The sequence below is a fragment of the Clupea harengus genome, chromosome 3 (assembly GCF_900700415.2).
Source record: "Clupea harengus chromosome 3, Ch_v2.0.2, whole genome shotgun sequence".
In the NCBI taxonomy this organism is placed as follows: Eukaryota; Metazoa; Chordata; class Actinopteri; order Clupeiformes; family Clupeidae; genus Clupea; species Clupea harengus.
This window is the reverse complement of record NC_045154.1, coordinates 23,366,843-23,388,703: the sequence shown is the minus strand read 5'-3', so window position 1 is coordinate 23,388,703 and position 21,861 is coordinate 23,366,843. Positions and strand designations below refer to the sequence as shown.

Here is a 21,861-nt window from a genome sequence, read left to right as displayed (position 1 = left end):
AAGCTTCGTAATTAAGAATATCCTCATTATCCTTTCAATTCAAACGTTGATATTTACTTGGACGTTTTAAGGGCCTCCACAAACGGAGAGATGCTTCAACCACAAGTCAAACTTTTTGGCAATTTTAATATTTACCTGAGGAAAGTGCAGGGACAAATGAGAACGGGTAGGTATAAAAAATTGTCACTACAACCGCTTGTATAAAATAAAGTATTTCACTTCCATTACAAAATAGCAGTGTCGGCAAGACGCTCCATCATAGCATAACTTTATTGCGCATGTGTACGAGTTTAAGTTACGTTTGGGAAGGGTTACAAACCCTGACCTTCTCAAAAATTAATTTGAACGTTTTTCAGTTGCTGCCAATATCAGAATGTCTAATGCAGGTGACCGGCATAAGTACAAAATTAGGATAGATATGAATGACTTGAATTAGCTTTAGTTAGCCAATTAGCGGTAGCCAGTTCAATTTAGCCTAGCTTTTGCGCTCTGCTTAAAATATATGATGTAGCTAGCAAACCACAACTAAACAAGGAGATCGGTTTACAACTGCAGTGCTTCAGTGAAGTGAGTACAGTGGAAACATGCACCGTATTTAGTGACATTGCTACTACACGAAACGTAGCCACGTCAACACAGCTGACAAGCTATGCTAAGTTGTTTTCCATGTTAGCACATGTGCTAATATTAGCTAGCTAACAGTGTATCCAGTGTCGACTGAAGAACTGTTGGAAGCGTCTGGTCCCGAAGCTCCTCTATGGAAGACAACTGGTGCGTTATTATAATAATGTTGTATTTTTATTAAATAAGCAGCATTAAGGCTATGCTTAGCTTGTTCACTGCATTCCATCTTGTGTTTGTTCGCGTCGTGTCTGCCTTGTACCGTCGACCTCGGCTTTCTTTAACCCTTCAATGTTGACCTTTCACCTACAGGAAAAGAAATATCTAACGTTATTTATCTTCCGTTGTTACGAACTTCGACTGTGCACGTTAAAGGTTAAACGTAGGGTGTCCAGCGTTGACAGCTACGATTTCCACGCTACATTACCATAAAACGTGATATTTGACCACAGTCGTTTAGTCGACTTAAGAGTTCCATAGCGTCTACGCACTTGGCTAGCTGGCTAGCTACCAAGCTAACGAAGACACTTTAAAACAGATATCTAAATATATTTGACACTGTATCGCATGATATAACGTTGCAGGCTACACACCGTCCACTTAATTATTTGTGATACCGAAGATGTCTCATAAACTTAATATTTCCGAACATGCTCTCAATATCCTTCTTGTAGGCCTAATGTCTTTACACAGCATAGTCTCCTTCGGTTAAAACGAATACGAAGCTGAAAATACACCGTAATTCTCATATGCATATGCCAAAGCCCATATCGATAGATACTGACGGTGGGCATATTCATTAAGATTCTTGCACCATTCTTTTAGCACCACATTTTGTTCTCTCGTTTTCTCAGCAGGGAATGCTCATTCAGCTGTTTGACCCATCAGATATAAGTATGATTTGTAGCTTTTTGTTAATAAATGACTACCAGTGGGCTGTAGGTTTTATTGTCTCGCAGGTCTTTGTGTTCCAGTTTCAACATTTTCATCATGGGCCTGTGAAGTGACAGCTTAGATGTGATTATCAGCATGGATGGAGAGACTCAGCAAATTCATCTGGTTTCAGGAGAAGGTGCATTGGGACTAGGACATCGCATTCAGGTTATAAACATAAATACAGAAGTTACATACATAACAAAAGTCCATAATATAAGCTATTAGAGGTCACTGCTGTGTAAACTTTCAAAGCATGATTGATACACATTGAACATTACATCTGAGAAAGTAGTGTTGGAGACAAGCAATTGTACAAGATAATTTCACGTTCTTTGTTTGTGAGTTTCAATGATTTGTCCTTTTTAATTTGTATAGATTGTGACAGATCAACAGACAGGACAAAAGATACAGATTGTTACAGCTTTGGAGCAGCTGTCTGCTGGGAAACAGCAATTCATCTTGGCCAATGCTGACTATTCTACAGCAGGAAAAGTGATTCTAACCAAGCAAGAGTCTCCCCAGGGCAAAGTCTTTCTTGCCACCCCCGATGGCAATCAGCTACTATTTACCGCCTCTGATCTAGCTGGACAACAAATACAGGTGAGGGGTCCACTTGCACTCTGCATATTAAACTATTCGTGACTTGCAAGGAGGGATGTATTAGCCTATCACACAGATTGATAAATATGATGATATGCGAGTAGCCTATTGAAGCTTTAAATGTCTAGAAGAGGGGGGAAAATACATACAATCTGCATTTCTGTGGTGTATGTTTGAACTTGGAAACAATAGTTGAAAACTCAGTTTTAATACTACTTCTCCTCAGTTTGTTACCAAAGATGGTTCTGAGCAGTCACCCATCAAGTCTGTGGTCGAATACTGTGTGGTGTGTGGAGACAAAGCCTCGGGTAAATATGTTCTGGGCACTTTGATATGTGTGTCACTCCATGTGTTGCATGACATAAGTCACAAACACAGACATAACTTCCACACTGATTCTCTTATTACTGCTCTTTGTAGGACGACACTATGGCGCTGTGAGCTGTGAGGGCTGCAAAGGGTTCTTCAAGCGGAGCATTAGGAAAAGCCTCTTGTACTCATGCAGAGGTTCTGGAGACTGCGTAATCAACAAGCATCATCGCAACCGCTGTCAATATTGTCGACTACAGCGCTGCATAGCTGTCGGCATGAAGCAAGATTGTAAGAACAGAAGTCCATTATTTCTTGAATAATGCTAAGCCCTTTTCTCTTTGTTGGTTATTATCATTGTAGCGAAAAGCCAAAACCCGTTTAAAGCCACAGAAAGATAGAGGGGCCAGACATTGTAATTTTCTTCGGCCTAGTGCAAGATTGTAAGATTTCTCTCACTTGGTATGTTGATATCACAAAGCAAGACTGGCTAAAAGAGCCTGTACGTCACATATATGAGTAGGCACCCCTGATATCAATAGCCTGTACGTCACATATATGAGTAGGCACCCCTGATATCAATAAAAAGTACAGAGAGTAAGGAGTGGAAAGCAAAGCAAACCGCTGAGCAAGTATAAAGTTCATTTTCAACTATTGCCCAGCTAAGCCTGTCAGAACAATGCCTTTGAGGGTGTATAATGGATTTGTATTTGGGGAAGTTTTCCACAGAGGATATAACAATATCTTGTCAACCTACAGTAGTGCAAAATTAAACATCTGCATAAATAAAGTCGTTAGTTTCTGAAAAGGATGCACAGACTCATCGAATCCAAACATGTGCCATTGCCCTTACTTGGTTGACATTTTTATCGCTAAGATGGAAAAACATGACGTTTTTTTCATTATAATTTTACGGCACTGAGCTCAGTGATCTCCAGCCCTCTTACTAGTGAATTCCTGCAGAGCTTAGCTGCAACCCTATACACCTGGTACACTCCTCGGATGTCCTTGAAGAGCTCGATAAGCTGCATGAGTTGTGTGATGTTTTGATAAAGGGCAAGCACGCAAGATCAGTTTCATGATGAGTCCAGTTTGAACGTGCTGACATTAAAACAGCTCACCTGTCGATTGTGTGCTCCTCCCTTTTCCTCCAGATCCGTCTGATTTTGTTTCGGATGCTTCAGGTTGGCCCTGTACTTTTGCTGTGCCATGTAGAGTCCTCCACCTTTTCTCAAATCTCACCCAATGTTGAAATTATGGTTCACAAAGTGGAGTTCATAGTTTGTTAGTCATTAGAAATAACATGTTTACTACACTTTATTGTTATTCACAAGTTGGAACCAGGATCTTCCTTCAGAGAGGTTGTAATAAGATCTTTGCATTCCTCAAACCAAAGGATAAACTAAGAGGATGAATGTTTGAGCCATGTTGAGGTCAGGGCAAATCAGGCCCAGTGTGTGCTAGGCCTGTGATCTGACAGATTGGATCAGTTCCTCGATAGCATATAAAAACAAACACAAAACAAATTGTTCTATGTTACGTCCTATTTAATTGTAGTATCAGAACTTGCTGTGTGATTTCTTGCACAAATTTGTCTCTGTTGTAGTAAACTGTACTCAGATATATTGCTTGAATCATGTGTGGATGTGGATTTCAAATCATGCAGCTGTTCAGTGTGAGAGGAAGCCGGTGGAGGTATGCAGAGAGAGGCCCAACAACTGTGCGGCATCCACAGAGAAAATCTACATCCGGAAGAACCTCTGTAGCCCACTGACTGCAATGCCCACCTTTGTGACCAACAAAGAAGCAGCAAAGTTCGGAGGGTGGGTGTGAGGGGGGTTCATTCAAACAGAATCTGCAACTCTGTTTCTTTTTGTGTTCTTGCAAGATTGCTAATAGGATTTGTTTGTTATTTGGCTTTCTTTTTATAGGTCCTCAGGTTTACTTGAGTCTAGCATGCTACTAAACATTCAGCAACCTTTTCCCAAAGTGGAAAACACAGTCCTGCTCCCTGCATCTCCTGAAATGGTGAGCTTCATCTTAGCTGACATTTTCAAAAGGGTTATGATTGTAAATGATTGTGAAATGTACAGCTGTTGTGGATGTGTATAGCTCCTCAAAAGATGAATTACTCTTATTTACACCACACTCACACTCAAATGCAGTCTGTCATATTCTTGCCAGTGCCATTGAGCATAAGAAAAACATTTAAACATATGAATTGTCACAGGAAAGTGTAAACAATGCTTCTAGCACATATTCGTGTGGCTGTGTGTTACATGCGTAACATGCATTACATGTTACGTGTGTTACATGCATTCGTTTAGAATGTTTTTTAGATTTATTTGAAATGTTTAGGTTTATGACTTTGGACTTGGATTTCTCTCCAGAATGAGCAGTCCCAGGATGACTTGAGCACTCTAGCTCACGTAGTCACATCTCTGGACCACCTGAACAAGGCCAGAGAGATGAGCGATGGTGGCCAGAACATGCTGGCCACAGAGATGCACAGCAACGAAGACAGCACCACAGCTGAAGTTCAGGTGGATAATGAACAAAGTGCAAGTGACATTACAAGGTGAGTGAAATCACTATTTTCTGTCCAGATACTTTATTTTTTCAAATCCTATATTTAAGGTCTCTGCAATTGCTTTCACTTACTCATTACCCCTCTGATTCCGGTGATTTGATCTGGTGACCATTTGGTTCCAAGTTTGCTGCCTCAAGATGGCTTCTGTAGTTTCTAGGCCACCACCAGGAGCACTTGGGAAATATAAGCTCCTCAGTGCAAATCTCTAAATAGCCCAAAGTATATATACACAAATCCTTTAGTATTTCTTTGCGCTGTATTTCTGTGCCAGGGCACTGGACACCCTGGCAAAGGCTCTGAACCCTAGAGACGGCCCCACCCATGAGTCCCTGGAGGCGACCATGCAGCTGGTGTCAGGAGATCAATCTGGCAGCATCATGGAGCTGGAGGGCCCACTGCTCTCAGACAGCAATGTCCCCTTCAAGGTGAGAGAGAGGGAGAGGAGGAAGGGGCAGTTTTTTTTTTTCATTCGTTGACTCTGGGGGGGGGGGGGGGGGGTTCTAGTCTTCATTGAGTCGGGATGGTAGAAATGCAACAAGAAATTACCTCAGGTCTGACTTGAACCAGGGTCGTCATGGATACTCTGGCCTGTATGTGGTGCTGGTTGTTGATGCTACTGCTAAACCAAAGCTTCCCCTCAGGATGGGCAATGTTCACGACTCGCCTGCCCTCAGAGTTGGTAATGAGATTTGCTACTTGGACCTGTAGTTCTTTCAGTAATAAAGGTTTGCATTCATTAGAAAGCCCACACAAGGCTTCAGTCTTTTTCCACAGCTTTAATACACTGGGTGCACACAGTTCAGCACAAACATGCCATTAACGTCATGCCCCAGAGACATGATTTTTGTCCAAAACAAATAGTGTAATTCGGCTCACCTGTTGCCTTAAATGACCACAAAGATGAATGACGAAGATTGACCTTGGCTCTTTCAAGGTGCATTCTGCCGGTTTGAAATTTTAGCTGATCTTCTGTGGTTTTATCTCTCTCTAGCTGATGATGCCCTCGCCCACGCCCGAGTGCCTCAACGTGAACTACATCTGTGAGTCAGCCTCCCGCCTCCTCTTCCTCTCCGTGCACTGGGCACGCTCAATACCTGCCTTCCAACTTTTAGGGTGAGTCTGGCCTGGCGCTGCATGAGAGTTAGCAAGACACAGAATCTCTATCAGCATCCTCTGGCTGCGTTTTTCACTGCTGACTCCTATGCATTTTTTTGGTGTAAACACTTGGTAGATGTTTATGTTTATGTTTATGTTTATGTTTATTAAGGTAAATTTACACCGTAGTGGAGACTATTCTTCCTGGGGTCCAGGCAAAAAACATTACAATACAAATCATAAAATGCAGTACAGCATGATCAATGTTGGTGAAAAAAACACAGACTTAGAAAACAAACCTGGACAGCAGATGCAGCGAGATGCTAGATGCTTAGGTAGATAGCAGTAATCAGAAAAAGGGATAAGGGATATTAATCATGCTCGTTCTCATCCGTATTTCCTCCTCGCGGCGCAGTGGATACGACAATGAAATCAACTTGATGAAGGCTTGCTGGAACGAGCTGTTCGCTCTTGGCCTGGCTCAGTGTTCAAGTGTGATGAACGTGGCCACAATCCTGGAAGCCATCATCAACCATCTCCAGACCAGTCTACAGGAAGGTGAGCACCATCCCTTTACTTCACCACTGATCAGATAAGTGATCGTAATAATGTATTAGTCATATATGGTATGTGGTAACATGGTTACATATAATGGTAACATGGTATGTTGCATATTGGCATATTTGTAACATGTAACACATTGTATTACCACTGATACCTAAACCCTTTCCACTCCATTTAGGTTTGTACTGTACATAGATAATATCTGTATTTACCTGCAGATATTGGGAAGTGCGTTACATAGAAGCTCTCCTTAAGACCTTTTTTAAGTCTTCTGGAGTCTATAGGGATTGACGGATGTTTGGTTCTCCCATTTTAGAGAAAGTCTCTGCCGAAAGGATCAAGCTGGTGATGGAGCACATCTGGAGAATGCAGGAGTTCTGCAACAGCATGTCCAAACTCTCCCCAGATGTGTACGAGTACGCCTACCTGAAAGCAGTCGTCCTCTTCAGCCCCGGTGAGGCGGGAAACACGAGAGCGCATGTGTGATGGTTGTGGGAGGAATGGTCAGAAATAGATAGAGTATAATTACCTCTGCATTACATAACTTGGCAAGGGTAAGCTCAAAGTTTGCTGCATATTGTAGTGTCCATGTGGGGGGGGGGGGGGGGGGGGGAGAGATTGAGCATGTGTGTAAAGCCAAACATTTGTGCCTGTCAGATCACCCTGGCATAGACAACACGTTGCAGATTGAGCGGTTCCAGGACAAAGCCATGATGGAGCTTCAGGACTATGTGACAAGGACCTATCCTGAGGACACGTACAGGTTGGACATGCCCATTCCTCTCACTCTCTCAGAAATACCACTAGAAAAGAAAGACACATAAACTGTCTTGTTTAATTTTTGCATAGCAATATATGCATTCAATGACAAATAACACAAGGTGACTTTTAAAAATTCATTGAAGAGATTTTGCTAAGAGCACCATTCTCCAAAATGAAGAAGCATGCCTGGTGTGTCTTGTCACCCGTCATGTGGGCCGCAGTTGAAAAAAGGTCCACATATGTCAGCAGCTATCATGTAGCACTTGACTGAGCACTGCAGACTACAGGGCTTTACATTTTAATGAGAGCCTGCCAAACGGCATGCACTTTCAGCCATACTTGACAGTTCCAACTGACACCTTCCTGCACAGATTGCACAACACATCGCAATCCAAGTCTGTCAGTACAGGGCCTCCTTTTCTTTCACTGTTTCAGCTCGTTCAGGCTGTCTCGTTGCATTCGCTATAAATTAAATTAATTATTATTATTATTCATGTTGTTCTCCCCGTCCTCCAGGCTGCCCAAGCTGCTCCTGCGTCTCCCGGCGCTCCGACTGATGAGCGCGGCCATCACAGAGGAGCTCTTTTTCGCCGGTCTCATCGGCAACGTGCAGATTGATAGCATCATCCCCTACATCCTTAAGATGGAATCCACCGACTACAACAGCCAGGTGGTCACTGTGACAGTCTGATTCAGTGAAGTGCACTGTCTTGGTTGCAGTGCTGATCACAGACCGCATGAGCAAGATTGCCACCTGCTACGCCACCTGAAGGTCCTCCTACCCTCAGCTGTTAGTACTGTGGATGGGGTTCGTTTCTGCTTTTCAAGAGGAGAGACAACAGGCTTGGAGAAGTGATCATCCTTCATAAGACAAACAAGTGCTGCCCCTCATGAGGTCCGATGGAATTGACATAATGATGACTAGACCTGTGTAGGCTTTGATACAAAACATTTACTCATGACAACAGATATACCCTGGAACATAATGGCCCCTCTATGGAAAGTTAGCATACAGCCAAACCTAATGGTGAATTTTCATCAGCTGTTTCTCTATTGGTAGTTTCATCATTTGATTTATCATCACAATCAAACGCATCTAAGAAGAACATTTCCTTAACCAGGCAGATCCTTGCTTTGTGGTTAAATTACAAATTACAATTAGTGTCATTAATAATAATAATAGGAATTACAATAAAATCACCACTCATAAAAATAATCTGCACAGATGGGAACCCTCTACTGAGGGGGCGAGCCAGCATACCAGTAGTTGTGTGGTCAGTATGAGTCAGAATTTCGTGGGCTTGGAGACTTTCAGCTAACTAGTGTAAACAGACAAACACCGAGCAGTGCCCAGAGAAAACATACTCCACAAGCAGACATACAGTGGGGAAAATAAGTATTTGTCAAAAACAAAAACATCCAGATCCAAAAACATTTTCCGCGACAAATGCAAATCAATTCATAACTGTTATAAAATGCAGTTTTCTGGATGTTTTTGTTGATATTCTGCCTCTCACTGTTAAAATAGACCTACCATTACAATTATAGATCACACATTTATTTGCAAGTGGCCAAACTTGCAAAATCGGCAGGGGGTCAAATACTTATTTTCCCCACTGTATATTTCTTTGTCACACGATTGGCTATGAATGTTTCAGCAGCTGTCGTATATTCAATGAGCATTTTTTTTATTCCATATTTTATTCTTAGCATTTTTTATGAGTAAGGTACATTTCCTGTTTTGATATTAGTTGTGTCATTTTGGGACATTTAAGTTTTGTACACTCTTTTAACGTTAGCTCTGAGGGCACCATACCACATGGTACCTTCCATCTTGCAGTTCTAGCCCAACTCTATCCTCTCATTTTACTTCCTTCTGTGTCCAGCCGTGCTGATCGTAGCCTGCCACAACCCGCCAAAATAGTTTCATGCAACTAATGCAAGCCTAAGGGGCAAATTGGGCCATTGTGATATTGTAACTTCAGAGTCCTGCTTTGAAGGGATGAATTACTTTTTTCTATGTGTTTTACGTAAATATGTATAAATTTGTACATAAATTATTAAAAGTGACAGACCATCACAAGGCCCTACTGAAAGCAAAGCCATTGTATTGTGTTGGTTGGTTAAATAGAAATTCTTGTAGCTTTAATCATTTTCAGCTTTCAACACCCGTTTACATGTTCTTAAGGAAATCTTTTTTTACTCAGACTTAAAAGTGTTTATATGGCTTACTGAAACATTTTGGTATTCTTTAAATTACACCACCAAAAAAAATAAAGTTACATTCAGTTCCCTTGCTCTACCTCTAATAGATCAAGCTTGTGCTGTTTGGCACTGAATGCTGTGGTTATCTAGCCTGGATACCAGACCGAACTTAGCCCCGCCCACACATTTTTTGGTTGGGAAGTTCGGTCTGGCATTACTCCATTGAGGAGAAATTATCTGCGGCTCGATATCGGCCGTACCAATCAAATTGTTAAGGCGGGCTTTATACGATGATGGACAGATGATCAACAGTAACTTAACCAACCACGTCACCAACACACGAGTTGAATTTGTTTTCAACAAACATGGCTGCCGCTGGAGAGCTGAAATGTATAGATTCGAGTCCATTTAGACATTGACAGTGCAATCATTTTGAAAGAGGAACAGAGAAACGCGATTAAGGCATTTGTCAATCGAAAAGATGTTTTTGCCTTCCTTCCTACGGGATCCGGTAAAAGTGTAATGTATCAGCTGCCCCTGGTCACATACTACGTTGTTCTGATTGGTTGTAGGTAACCAATTGAGCGAAGAGGCATTTTTTCTCCTGGTTCGGTTGAAACACGCCCCATAATCACAGCCCAATGGAGCGATATCAGACTCATATTCTGACTAGAATTATGAGTATGACATCGTCAGGCTAGTGGTTATCATAATGGGCAGGGAAAAAAACCATCACGACTGCAAAAATGCAACTTTGAATTTCTAGTCATGTTGTGTTTGTCTCAGAAGGAACTTTCAGAGTGATATGGTTGTGGTTATGTAATAAACTCCTGGTGTCATGAGTATCAGGAACATGTTACACATTCTTCAGCTTCAAACTGATCTGTGTTTTTTTCCTGCAAGTTCATTTTCCTTGTAATGAGAAAAGGTAACAGAGGTGTTGCACACTGAGAAAAGAAGGCAACAGTTAGCACAATATGTGCTATGTACAATGTAATATTGTTCAAATGGAAAAAGGAGAGCGGAAGCAGAACAATGACTTGCCCATTAACTACTTACTATGAAGGTAAAGAAACAAGAAAAACATGGCTCCTCAAAGTGTTGCAATAGCCAGCACTCAGTAGGAGGTTTACACAATAATGTTGTTTGGATCTGGAGTCCTTGAAGGAAAGATAGGTAGCTGACCTAAGGCAATAACTTGCTGTTACTCAACATTCCATTTGAAATGTTTAGCTAAAATAGCATCAGCAGAATATTACATTTTCCCCCAAACCCGTGTTAAATAATACAACATATTGTTAAATAACATCACGTGTTTTGGCCGAAACTTCATTCAGCATGAATTTATTGGTTGTTTCAGACACTAAATCTATCAAAATGCCAGTAGCCTACAGAACTCAGGTAAGTTCAGCTCAGCGCGCTCCATTGAAATGTCAAATGCCAGAACCATGGAAAGTATTCCTGCTCAACATATGCATACTTGCACAATTTAAAGCCTAGTGACAACCGTCTAGTGGATTGCTGTACACAGCTATAGTTTCTTCACAAAAGGGGTTGTTTTCCCTTTTTATTTCTTCTGTACCCTGTCAAACATGATAAATCCAGCAGGCATAAACATGTAACTTAACAGGCAATAGACCAGTGAGTAATAGTGTTAGCATCTCTCCCAGGAACATACAAGTTCAGTCAAACTTAACAGAGCATTTTCAGGAGGCTTTAAACAGGGAAATAGTCAAACCTCTTGCTAAGTTTAATTACCTAGTTTAGCCACAAACTAAGTTTGGCTTGTTTTGTTACTTTGAAGAGATGATCAGTGTCATCCTTTACAATGATTTCAGTCAAGATGTCAACAATCAATCTATTGTCAAAACATGCTGGCTTGTTTGTTTCAGGGTTCAAATGTAACAAATAACCAACTACTCTTACTGAAGCGAGAGTCATTAGGCCTTCATTTGCAAACACAATTTGTTTCCCCCACATCACTCTTTATTGCCATTTCCTCTTTTCAGAGAATACAACTGTTTTTCTTTACAGACATGGCTTGTACAATGACTTAACAGAATTGCAAATCCTGCTGACATGGAGAAAGAATGAACCTCACATCTGTCATAATGATACAGAGCCATTGTGGAGACTGGCAACATGGAGAATGATATGTGGGACTATTTAGTATTAACACATTGATGTGTTAACGACAATCTGGAAAAACAAGATAAATGAAACACACACTACCCACCCTCCCTCCCCTCTTCCCCCACCCCCACATAAAAACTGAATACTGATTAGCCTACACAAGATGTATACATACACACAGCCAGTTACCCAAAATATCTGCAGGCTATTTTTAAAAGCAATGCTCAGGGCATTTTATTGTGGGTATCTCTGTGTTAATAATCCTTGTGGTCACGAGCAAAGGATAAAAGACATGTAAGACAAAAAAAACTAATGGAACCGAGGCTTTAAAAATCGTTGAATTTCACTACTGATGTCTACAGCCTTGACAGCAGTCTTGTGGTCAGGCGACAGTTCACCTGAAGAATGTCTTGGTTGATGCCGAACAAGGAGTTCCCATCTCAGAAAAGCCACTGATCCTCAGTGAGGCGCGATGTTCTATGTACACAAGATACTCTTAATACGAACAATTAGGTGAAAATATCCATTGTGCATATAAAAAAGGTCTTGCGTCCATAACCCCCCCTTTGTCCCACCCTCCCACACACAACTCAGAATAAGCAAGAAATCCAAAATCCGCAGAAGAAATTTGCAAGAGGCAAATAAGGTAGTACATAACCAGAACAAGCCTTTGAAATCCTTACTCGGGTCCATATATAACTACTGGTATACTGTCAAAATAAACAGCTCAACTCAAAACTGGGGGAAAGTGGCTGTTTGTGAATGAGAACTTTTTAGCGTTGCCATGATGTAGCAACAGTTTCTTCTCCATTTTTTGCCAGTCGGTGCAGGAGGCCACCATTTGTCATCAACGCTTTGTCCCACATCAGCCCCAGTTTGTTTTTGCTGTGACAAATAATGATTGGGGTATGAGTCGTCTCATGCGGTCAGACTGGGCTACTATTGTTGCGGGACAGGACATGACAATGCTTTGTGAAATTTGTGGGGAGGATGATCAAGAAGAAAAAAAAGAAACCCTCACAAAAGGGTGCCATTAACACAGACGCTAATAATATAGTCATAAAAATTCCTGTTTAGTAATAAAAAAATTGCCATGTTTAAATATGAATATCATAAGTCTGCTTCAGATATTTAGGAAAAACATCATAGTCTTTGTGGTTGGAGAGTCGTCAGGATGACACTACAACTCCATGTCCTGGGCCTCGTCCTCTGAGAAATCCGACATGCTGCTCTCTGATGAGGAGTCCCCAGCACCTTCCTCCTGTTCCTTCAGGGCCTCTTCTGTTGCATATTTCTGGATGTATTCTACAGGAGATAGGGAAGGAGGACAGAGAAGAGGTCGACTAATTGATGGAAGCAGCACTGGTAGATACATATCTTTCAGCAAACCCATTACATGCTAACCTCACCTGCTCTGAAAGAAAGTGATCCTATCTACTATATGATGTCAATTTTGACACCTTTAAATCCACAACAGACATATACACGTATACTACATGTAGTCTAGATGCAAGGTTACATAAACATCAAACATTAACATTAAAAAATTCCAGCCCACACACTGGATGGATGTAGCTAATTCTGAAGATCTCAAATTCTGCTGGGACCGGAGAAGTAAATCTCATTAATTGTTAATTCAGTTAACTGTCTTGTTTTAATATAGCTTTAAATGTTTTTAGCTCAAAAAGATGGCCTCTGAGACTTACCTTTGATTTTCTGTTTGTATTCCTCTGGCCGATGGAGGTACATGGCAGCTGCATCTCCGTTTAAGGGATCGATGGGATTAGGGTACGCTAATAACTGAGGTAAGAAGGACTCAAAAATGTTGGTGAGATCTGAAAGGGAAAGGAAAACAATATTACAGTTTTCAAATAGTGAAATTAAATGAGCTACCTTGGTATGTTTTAACCAATTACACTAGCATGTCAAAATGAACACACTCATGGAGGACGCCTGTCTAATAAACATATAGCCGGATAACTTCTTAAAAGTAGCAGTAAGAAGTTTTGGTTGAAAACTAGCAAACTACTGAAAAGGCAAAAATGCTTACAAACATCAACAACAGCACAGTAGTTGGGACTGATAAAGGCTTGCTAGCATACTAACTAGTTTATTTAGGCAATGTGCCATTTAATTTAATTTAATTTAATTTAATTTAATTTAATTTAATTTCATTTAATTTCATTTAATTTCATTTAATTTCATTTAATTACAATTCATTTCATTACATTTTCTCGGGGCGGTCCAACTAGGAACACAGAACTGCATAGTTCATAGCCTAGGCATTTAGTTGCAATGACAGGTGTGTTTATCTGTCCTTCACATGACTATAAACACCATTAAAATTAATTTGAAGATGATACCAGCACTAGTTGCTATAAAACAAAGCTTTATTGTATCGCAACATGTTGCATACTGTCTCTTACAATAGTGTTTAACACTTATTGCGAAAAAAAGACCTTCAGGCTTAATTCCTGCCTTGCCACAGTTTTAGACTCCACCCTTCACACAGGCTTCCTTGTGAAGGCCTCACACTGTAGCAGGCTTTCTTGCTTTTTTTTTTTTTTAAATCAATGAGCTACACTTTTCAAATGGAGTGAAGAAAAACATTCGACTCAATTGCCTCAGATAGATCACCAGACAGGAACTTAATAAACAACACAAACAACTGCATAGGCTTCACTAAAGCTGGCCCTGACACATTGGCAGAGAAGCACTGGTTACACCATAGCACTGGGAAGTAAAAAAAAAAACATCCACTTTGGGTGTCCACTGATTATATATGATGGATGTCTGCTTCATCTTTGCTTACCATAAAGGGCTGTCCATGTCTGATTGATAACGTCTAGGCAGACAGTGCCTGACCTGAAAAGTTCACAAAAAGGGTATAAACATTAGTTGTGTGTCAGAAAGACAAACAGTGCAGCAAAATTTAGAATGCATTAGTTTATACATAATTGTCTCTGGAGGTTTGCACTTACGCTTCATCAATGTTTGGGTGGAATATTTTATTCATAAAACCTGTAGAAAATAACAAGAGCCATGTTAGACCTCAAATTTATGCACAATACTATCAATTTTACCAAGACTGTCACATTATCACACATTATGTGTAGCAGGGCAACTAGCATGATGCATTACAAATACTTGTTGCATATAGGTATTGGTTGTAGGGCATTTTTGTGTCAAAAATACATATATACACCCATACGTCAAACTACGTCTCCATTTCATTGTACTGTTTACATGAATTGCTGCTGGTCATTGAGAACGGCATCATATTGCTCTTGATAACGCCAAAAAGGGGTTCATGTTTATTTCCCACTGTGCATGCTGCTCAGCATGACTCACTGAAGAGAGTGGTTCAGGAGAGATTTCCTATTGTGGTCTGCCTGTTTGTTACTGTGGATGTGACGAGGCATTATAGCGCAAAGCATTGCTAGCCATACCTATAGATGGAGACTTGAATGGGTATTTGTCTGGTAGATCGACTCGCACCTTCCACACACCTCCTTCATATGGCGCTGAAAAATAATTAATCAACAGTTAAATAGAAACAGAAAAAAAACACACCCAAACATAACATGATTTCTGTGTGGCAAACGTTCTTACTGGTCACTGGCCCTAAAATGTCATCGCAAACCACAACAGACTGATCTTCACACAAGATACAGGGGACACCTCAGTCAAGTTTCTTTTGTCTCAGTAACGTGAGGTAAACTAGCAATAAGGAGTGTGCTTGTGGCAATCTACTTATGACACTCCAAGCCGCTAATATTCCAGTGACCATGTATGTGCCTCCTGTCTGACTGGATATGGACAGCCATTTCATCATGGATGCTAAAATTAGAACAGCTAATCTCACAGCTGTTTGACAAAAACAAAAAAGGCCATTTGCTCCACAAGTGTAGAAATCATCTGCTCAAAACTCATGACCTCTGAGACTTTGCTTTCTGGAACAAGTCATAGCCACCACAAAGCAAGAGGCACAGTGTGCAAAAGGAGTGGGGAAAACTGGTGTTACTGGTGTAGAGATGAGAAACAAATTAAAACATTTTAAAAACATTACAACTTACTTGCTTGTGGTCCATAAAACTTCACCACAAACTCGTTAAGTCCGCTCAAGATGGTGACTTCATGTTTGCTTTCAATGCTGTTGTCGTGTTGTTAAGGAACATCACTGAGTCAGAAGGAAAAAAACTGCACCTTTGCCTTTGACGTTAGTCATTCCAAAGATGTCATTAACACAGTACGAGAGAGGTGGACTCAATCCCCTAAGGTCTCCATGGGTCCTAAATTATAAACTCTAACACACCTCTAATGCAGCAACATTATATTCACCTATGGCTGGTACACTGACTCTACTTCCCGAGACCTGATACATAACAGAGAATGTGTAGTCTTCAATCTTTCATAGGATCCTTTTACAGCTCTTCACTGAATGCTGTGAGTCATGGTACATTTCTATGCATCCCTTTCTCCTGTTAAGCACATAAACGTGCATAAACAGGTGTAGCAATAGCTGCAAGCCTCCCTGTCCAGCTAACATGCAAAAAACCAGTTGGAGTTAGAGGTCATGGTAAGTGGGCTTTCATTAAGCTTCTTATCACTTAATTTGAATATCATGCAGATATCCAGACATCCACAACAGTATGTTGAAAATGGAAAAATGGAGTCCCAGCCTTAGCAGTGATTCAGGTCATGATTATCAAGGGATGGCAAGATTCCGTACTTAGATCAACCATGACCTACAAGTCCACTCACTCAAACACACACACAAGAGATGTATTTGGAGAAGCATGCCAACAACATTCCAGAGCAGTCCTTCGTCCAGTGTTCGCAAAGAATGTGTGACAAGATTATTTAAGGCATTTAATAACTTGGGATGGAAAGGTAATACATCTCAAAACTAGTCCTATGTTTATAATATACTCCCATGCGTGGTTCTGTTTACCCTCCACTGTTTGAGCATTTCCTTTCTCAGTTCTTCTTTTAGCAGTTGTAGGAGGGCTCTTAAAAAAAGATGGTTTCCCTTGTTGTGTGTGGTAGGTACCTCAGTTGTTTTTCCTTACACTAGCAAAACACATTCTCTGCTAAGTAAATATACAATTTGATCAGCGCATCAGAATGGTGAAATGCTTCTGAAATTGCAGTTGAGATTTTAAAACATCAAAACATATGTGGTGTAAAACATTTTAAATACAATACTTGAGAAAATACTTGCTGCACATATCATTTTAACAAATTATCAGTCATCATTTTCTATTCTTTTAGATGTCAAGTACCACCATGAAAGCCCCTATGATATGTACTTCAGAAAATATGCTAAACTAGGACAAGACCTTCAATTTGGGCCTCAGCCAATATCTCAGAGAATCTAAGATGATTACCTTGGAAAACAACCCTAACTTAAAACCACAGATGGGGGATGAAACCCCCATATTTAGAAGTGCAGCATTCTAGAATGAGCAAGAGCATCCAGCTGCTCCACTGAAGCTGAAATCATGAATTCCACTGTGAAAGCTTTGTCATCCTAAACACTGCTCGCATGCTGAATTCCTGAATGGTGAGCAGGGCTAGGGGGATTGACACTTCTGGTCCCACCTCCCACATAGGCCTGCAGCTCTATGTCTCTTATGTCACCCCCCACAGATACACACAAGCAGGCCTCAACCTGTTCAGCTGGCCCTGCTAGTCTGCTACCAGTCGTCAACAATAGTAGAATTTTTTTATACCAAGCCTGATTTCTAAATACCTACATTTAATCAATGGCCATATACACAAGAAAGTAAATTCAACTTGTAAACTTCTACAATGTTCAAATGTTAAGGTCATACAACCCAGCAAAGGTAATTTAAACCTGTGTACAGTTCTAAAGCATTGAAGAGGTCATGAAGTTTGGATATAAAAACAGGTTCTATGTCTTTTGACCTTATATTAAGCACAAGGTTACTGGTTACTCATTTTAAAGTAAACTGGTGTAATAACAACATAGTTAGTATGGGACTCGAAGGATAAGTCACAAAACTAATCAGATTCAGACTGTTTAAGCTTAACAAAAAAATAACCAATCAGTTTTATGAGTGAATGATTTTAAATAATGATTTTATCATTAAGGCTGTGAGACATTTTTTAAAGAATTGTGAATTCGGAAAAGACTGTTCATTATGATCTGGACACGTTAGCCAGGTGGGCCCCAACTTATGGTCTGACCACTTAAGGCAGGCTATACCCAACCCCCGCTCATGACTAGTGTATGGTTTGTTGTCCTCGATCAGCTGTTTGCGAAACTCCGCCTCCAACCCGTTTCCGGATGGTAACACACCAGCCAATCAGTTTCCCAGCTGCAACTGCACGAGCACAAAAACAATACTAAACCCGTTTGTCCACACATCCTTTGCCCAAACTTCGGTGACTACATCCTGCTGATGTAGACAGTAAAACGCACTGGGACACGGCAAAACTCCATGGATAGATTCCATGCAAAGGTGCTATTTGGAGAAACGCAGCACTGCAGCTACTAGAGCTCAGTTAATCTTCCAGATGGTCGTACCCTGTCTAACACGAGTGTATTTTTCAAGCACATATTTAATATTTTTAAGGATATTATCTAATGATAACAGCAACATTATTATTTTTATGTATTTTACAAACCAATCTACAGATTTGAGATGAGTGGTAACCCGCAGTTCCCCTATGCATTTTAATAATAGCGTATTTTGTGCTCAACGTAATTTTCCTGAACTATACGCCACTACAAACATGGACAAAGAACGGCATAGAATATCATATTAAACTTAAAATATACACGTCATTATATATAAATGCATTGGCGTGTGGACTCGTATACAGAGCGATTGAAATAATAGCGTGTCTTTGGACTTGTCTAATCCTTATTCAACAAGAACACGTAAACATATTTTCCCCAGCCAACGTTAGTAACTTCACCCCTAAGACAACCGTTAATCATATATGCTACTTGCTATGCAATTGCAGATATAGATTCGTCCAAAAAGCTTAACAATATTGCATGACAAGTTTGATCAAATAAGATGTTTCTGAATTCCAACCAAAATGTTGCATATCAGGAGAGGTCGACGAACAAATGTCCGGGTTTTTTGTACTGTGCTGGTGCCTAAATATAGGGACTGCGTTGTATTTTTCCCTTTTCACACAGCAGGCCTGTCAACAACGTTGGCCTGCTCTAACCATTGCTCATGCCCCCCCACCACCACACACACACACGTATATTTTCCAAGCGAACACACGTTATCTAACAAGAGATGGTTAGGTCTATGAAGCTAACCAGTAAGCTCACCCTCACTAGCAACATTTTAATTGTCTCGCACCTAAAACATAATCAAATAACTACGGTTGTCCCTACTCCTTAAGTAAACTGGTTCCATATTAATATGGTTGACTAGTTCACTTCGCTAGCTAACTGTCAACGCTATACAATACAATACTTTACGAAGGATAGCCAGGTTGCATCAAATAAAGGCAATAACATTCGCTGCCGTTTCGGCAGCTTCAAATGTAGCTGGCTGTTTTTCAGTACTAGTAAACGGTTACAGATCGCTAGCTAACGTTAGCTGTTACCAAATGAACTCTAGTTGTTTTCCTGAACAGCTCCGTGGCTAGCTACCTAGCTCGAATGCCACGACGAGTTGTTGTTAGCTCAGTTAACTAAAACTATCTGGCGTTTTCTAAGTAGCTATCGTTAGATAGCAAATTTGAGTCAGCTCGCTAGACATATTTTTGCCAAAAACAAATTTGACAAGTGACCATTTGACTATTAAGCTATTTACCTTACGTCACTGAAATGACTAACGTTAACTACAAAGGCTTAAGAGCCCCAAGACAACACTTAATCGAACATTTGGTGACCGTCAAAAGATGTTTTGTAATGTTGCTGTCCCATAACTAATACAAATAAAAAGTATCGATACATTGACATATGAGTATCGTTACACAAAGAAAAGGGCACGTTACACAGAATAATAATGCAGATTCCATTATTTCTTGATAACTGTCATTGTAATTTCGGAACAAAAATATTATGTTCTTCTTATCTTCTGAAAAAGGATACAGTTTCACCACGTCGGTATCCATTCGCCTCTTGCCCGGACTTGGAGACGACATTTTTGCGTCCCTTTACAGTGCAACACTGCAGTGAAATCCTTTCAGCGATGTATCACTAAATATCGGAGTTTGAGCTTATTTCATCCACACAATGTCAACTACTTCACTTGTTATTTTTTTTAACGATGCCCACTCTCACCCCACAATAACCTCTGTCAACCACGAGAACTCTGTTCACTGTTTCTCCTCAACTAACAAGCTATTGAACCTTCTCTCCCTCTACCAATGACGTGTCAGAGGCGACACAGCAGAGTGGCCTATATATTGGACGTCACACAAATGCGCTTTTGTAGTCCATGTAGTTTGTTACTGATTCATTTCCAAATAGGCTATAGAAAATGATGGACAAATGCTGAATAAATCAATTGCCTTGATTAAAGGACACACGTTTATTTGATTGCCAAGATTACTGATGGCTAAGCCTACATGATGGCAGCTGGCACAATGGATCAGATGCATGGATTTTTTTGTCTCTGTGTTTTTAATCTTGTCTCATCAAGTTAATGTTTGCTAAATGTTGATTAAACACACTTACCTATTTGGGGTAATTCTGCCCTTTGGAACAATGCTGATAATCCTAAACTCCTCTTATCTTGACCTTTAGCCTAAAAGTATTTCTATAGACCCTGTTATCCAATAGCCCTTATTGAAAAGAACACACTGACTTGCCTGAATGTGAATCTCAAGTCCATCAGCACATCTTTACCTGAAATATAAATCATACACTTTCTGTCTTTGATCAGCATTTAAATGTATTTAGGCACACTCATCCAACGTGAAATGTAGTAATGCTAGCAAAAAAAGCAACCCGGAATGCATGTCTTTGGGTGGCTGTCCTTTGCTTCCTCAGAAGAAAGATGTAAAGAATCAGAAAAGTGTTTTAACAGGAAGAAACCTTTAACTGAACTCAGGTCAAAAGAAGGGGCATCTGCCTGAGACCAGCAGTCTGCCACAGGATAAAATGAGATATTCTATGGTAATTCAACAGCCACATTTCAAAGTATTTTTGGCCTTTATGAAAATCTATCTCAAAACATAAAACATAACATAAAATAATGCTAGTATGCACAAGTGTGAAGTTTTTTTTCTCAGTTTTTCTGCAGTAATTCAATATCCTCTGGATCTTCAAACCAAATTAAAACAGAAACATAGACTGTTCTGCAATCTACTGTTTCCAGCCAGAGGAAGAATACAATACTGTCATAATCAATTCAAACCAGAAAGGGTAACCATTTATAAAGCAAGGTGGACCTGCAAATCAGTCTTTGAGGGACTCTTGGAACTTTTTGCTTCCATCTCGTTGTGTAGTCTTGCTGTTGTAAAGGTGTCTTACTTTTCTCATGGGGGTACACCAACATATAGCCTACCTTAACACTAGTCAAAATACTCTTATTACTCTTAAATGACATATTTAATACTTATAATATTTGATTTATTAACGTATTATTATTCTGAAGGCATCAGCATCCAGATTGGCGACCACACTAGTATACACAAGAATATATACTTTTCCACAAGATCTTCCAAGAGGACCTAGAAGGCCTGTGCCTAGTGGTGTCGGAGATAATATGCTATTGCATAGTGATCCACTGGGTGGCAGAACATACAAGTTTTAAATCGTTGGTAGGAGTTGCATCATCAGTTAACATGTAAATTACGTTTCCATCCTAAACTCTGTTTGGGGGGAAGCCAGGGGGTAATAGAATGTTCCCAGCCTTCATCAGGCACACTGAATGCCTTATGTGCACTACCTTAAACATTTTGTAAAATATGTTTTCAAACTAAAAAGAATCAATGGTGGAAATGGCAGATCTTTTCATATCATACGTCTCATGTAATGGTACAATACAATTTCATCAAATTTGTAGACAGGGTTCTCACCTTTACATGATGAGATGACATAA

At 40.3% G+C, this 21,861-nt stretch overlaps 2 protein-coding genes and 1 long non-coding RNA gene across 7 annotated transcripts; 1 reads left to right on the top strand and 2 right to left on the bottom strand.

The window, feature by feature from the left end:
* Positions 1-37: 37 nt before the first annotated feature.
* Positions 38-8,959, top strand: LOC105888492 (nuclear receptor subfamily 2 group C member 1-like). Of its 5 annotated transcripts, none has more exons than XM_031565087.2 (14): positions 38-567; positions 1,581-1,722; positions 1,933-2,157; positions 2,384-2,465; positions 2,578-2,757; positions 4,133-4,289; positions 4,398-4,494; positions 4,857-5,044; positions 5,328-5,481; positions 6,048-6,169; positions 6,567-6,709; positions 7,032-7,169; positions 7,373-7,478; positions 7,994-8,959. In XM_031565087.2, the coding sequence occupies exons 2-14, from the start codon at positions 1,651-1,653 to the stop codon at positions 8,166-8,168; spliced, it is 1,839 nt and encodes a 612-aa protein (XP_031420947.1). In that variant the 5' UTR covers positions 38-567; positions 1,581-1,650; the 3' UTR covers positions 8,169-8,959. The 5 variants fall into 5 exon arrangements, with proteins under 5 accessions (XP_031420947.1, XP_042563290.1, XP_012669679.1 ...); XM_042707356.1 differs by having other exon boundaries at positions 1,564-1,722; XM_012814225.3 differs by lacking the exon at positions 38-567 and adding an exon at positions 605-771.
* LOC116220033 lies at positions 780-1,325 on the bottom strand. Its single transcript, XR_004163421.2, has 2 exons — positions 1,215-1,325; positions 780-927 (listed from the first exon to the last, which is right to left on the bottom strand). It is a non-coding gene; the product is annotated as an uncharacterized LOC116220033 (long non-coding RNA).
* Positions 8,960-10,995: 2,036 nt separating the features above from the next.
* On the bottom strand, positions 10,996-20,203 carry LOC105888480 (ubiquitin-conjugating enzyme E2 H). Its single transcript, XM_012814210.3, has 7 exons — positions 19,905-20,203; positions 15,892-15,968; positions 15,265-15,339; positions 14,797-14,836; positions 14,628-14,680; positions 13,522-13,650; positions 10,996-13,120 (listed from the first exon to the last, which is right to left on the bottom strand). The coding sequence occupies exons 1-7, from the start codon at positions 19,955-19,957 to the stop codon at positions 12,996-12,998; spliced, it is 552 nt and encodes a 183-aa protein (XP_012669664.1). The 5' UTR covers positions 19,958-20,203; the 3' UTR covers positions 10,996-12,995.
* Positions 20,204-21,861: the final 1,658 nt, after the last annotated feature.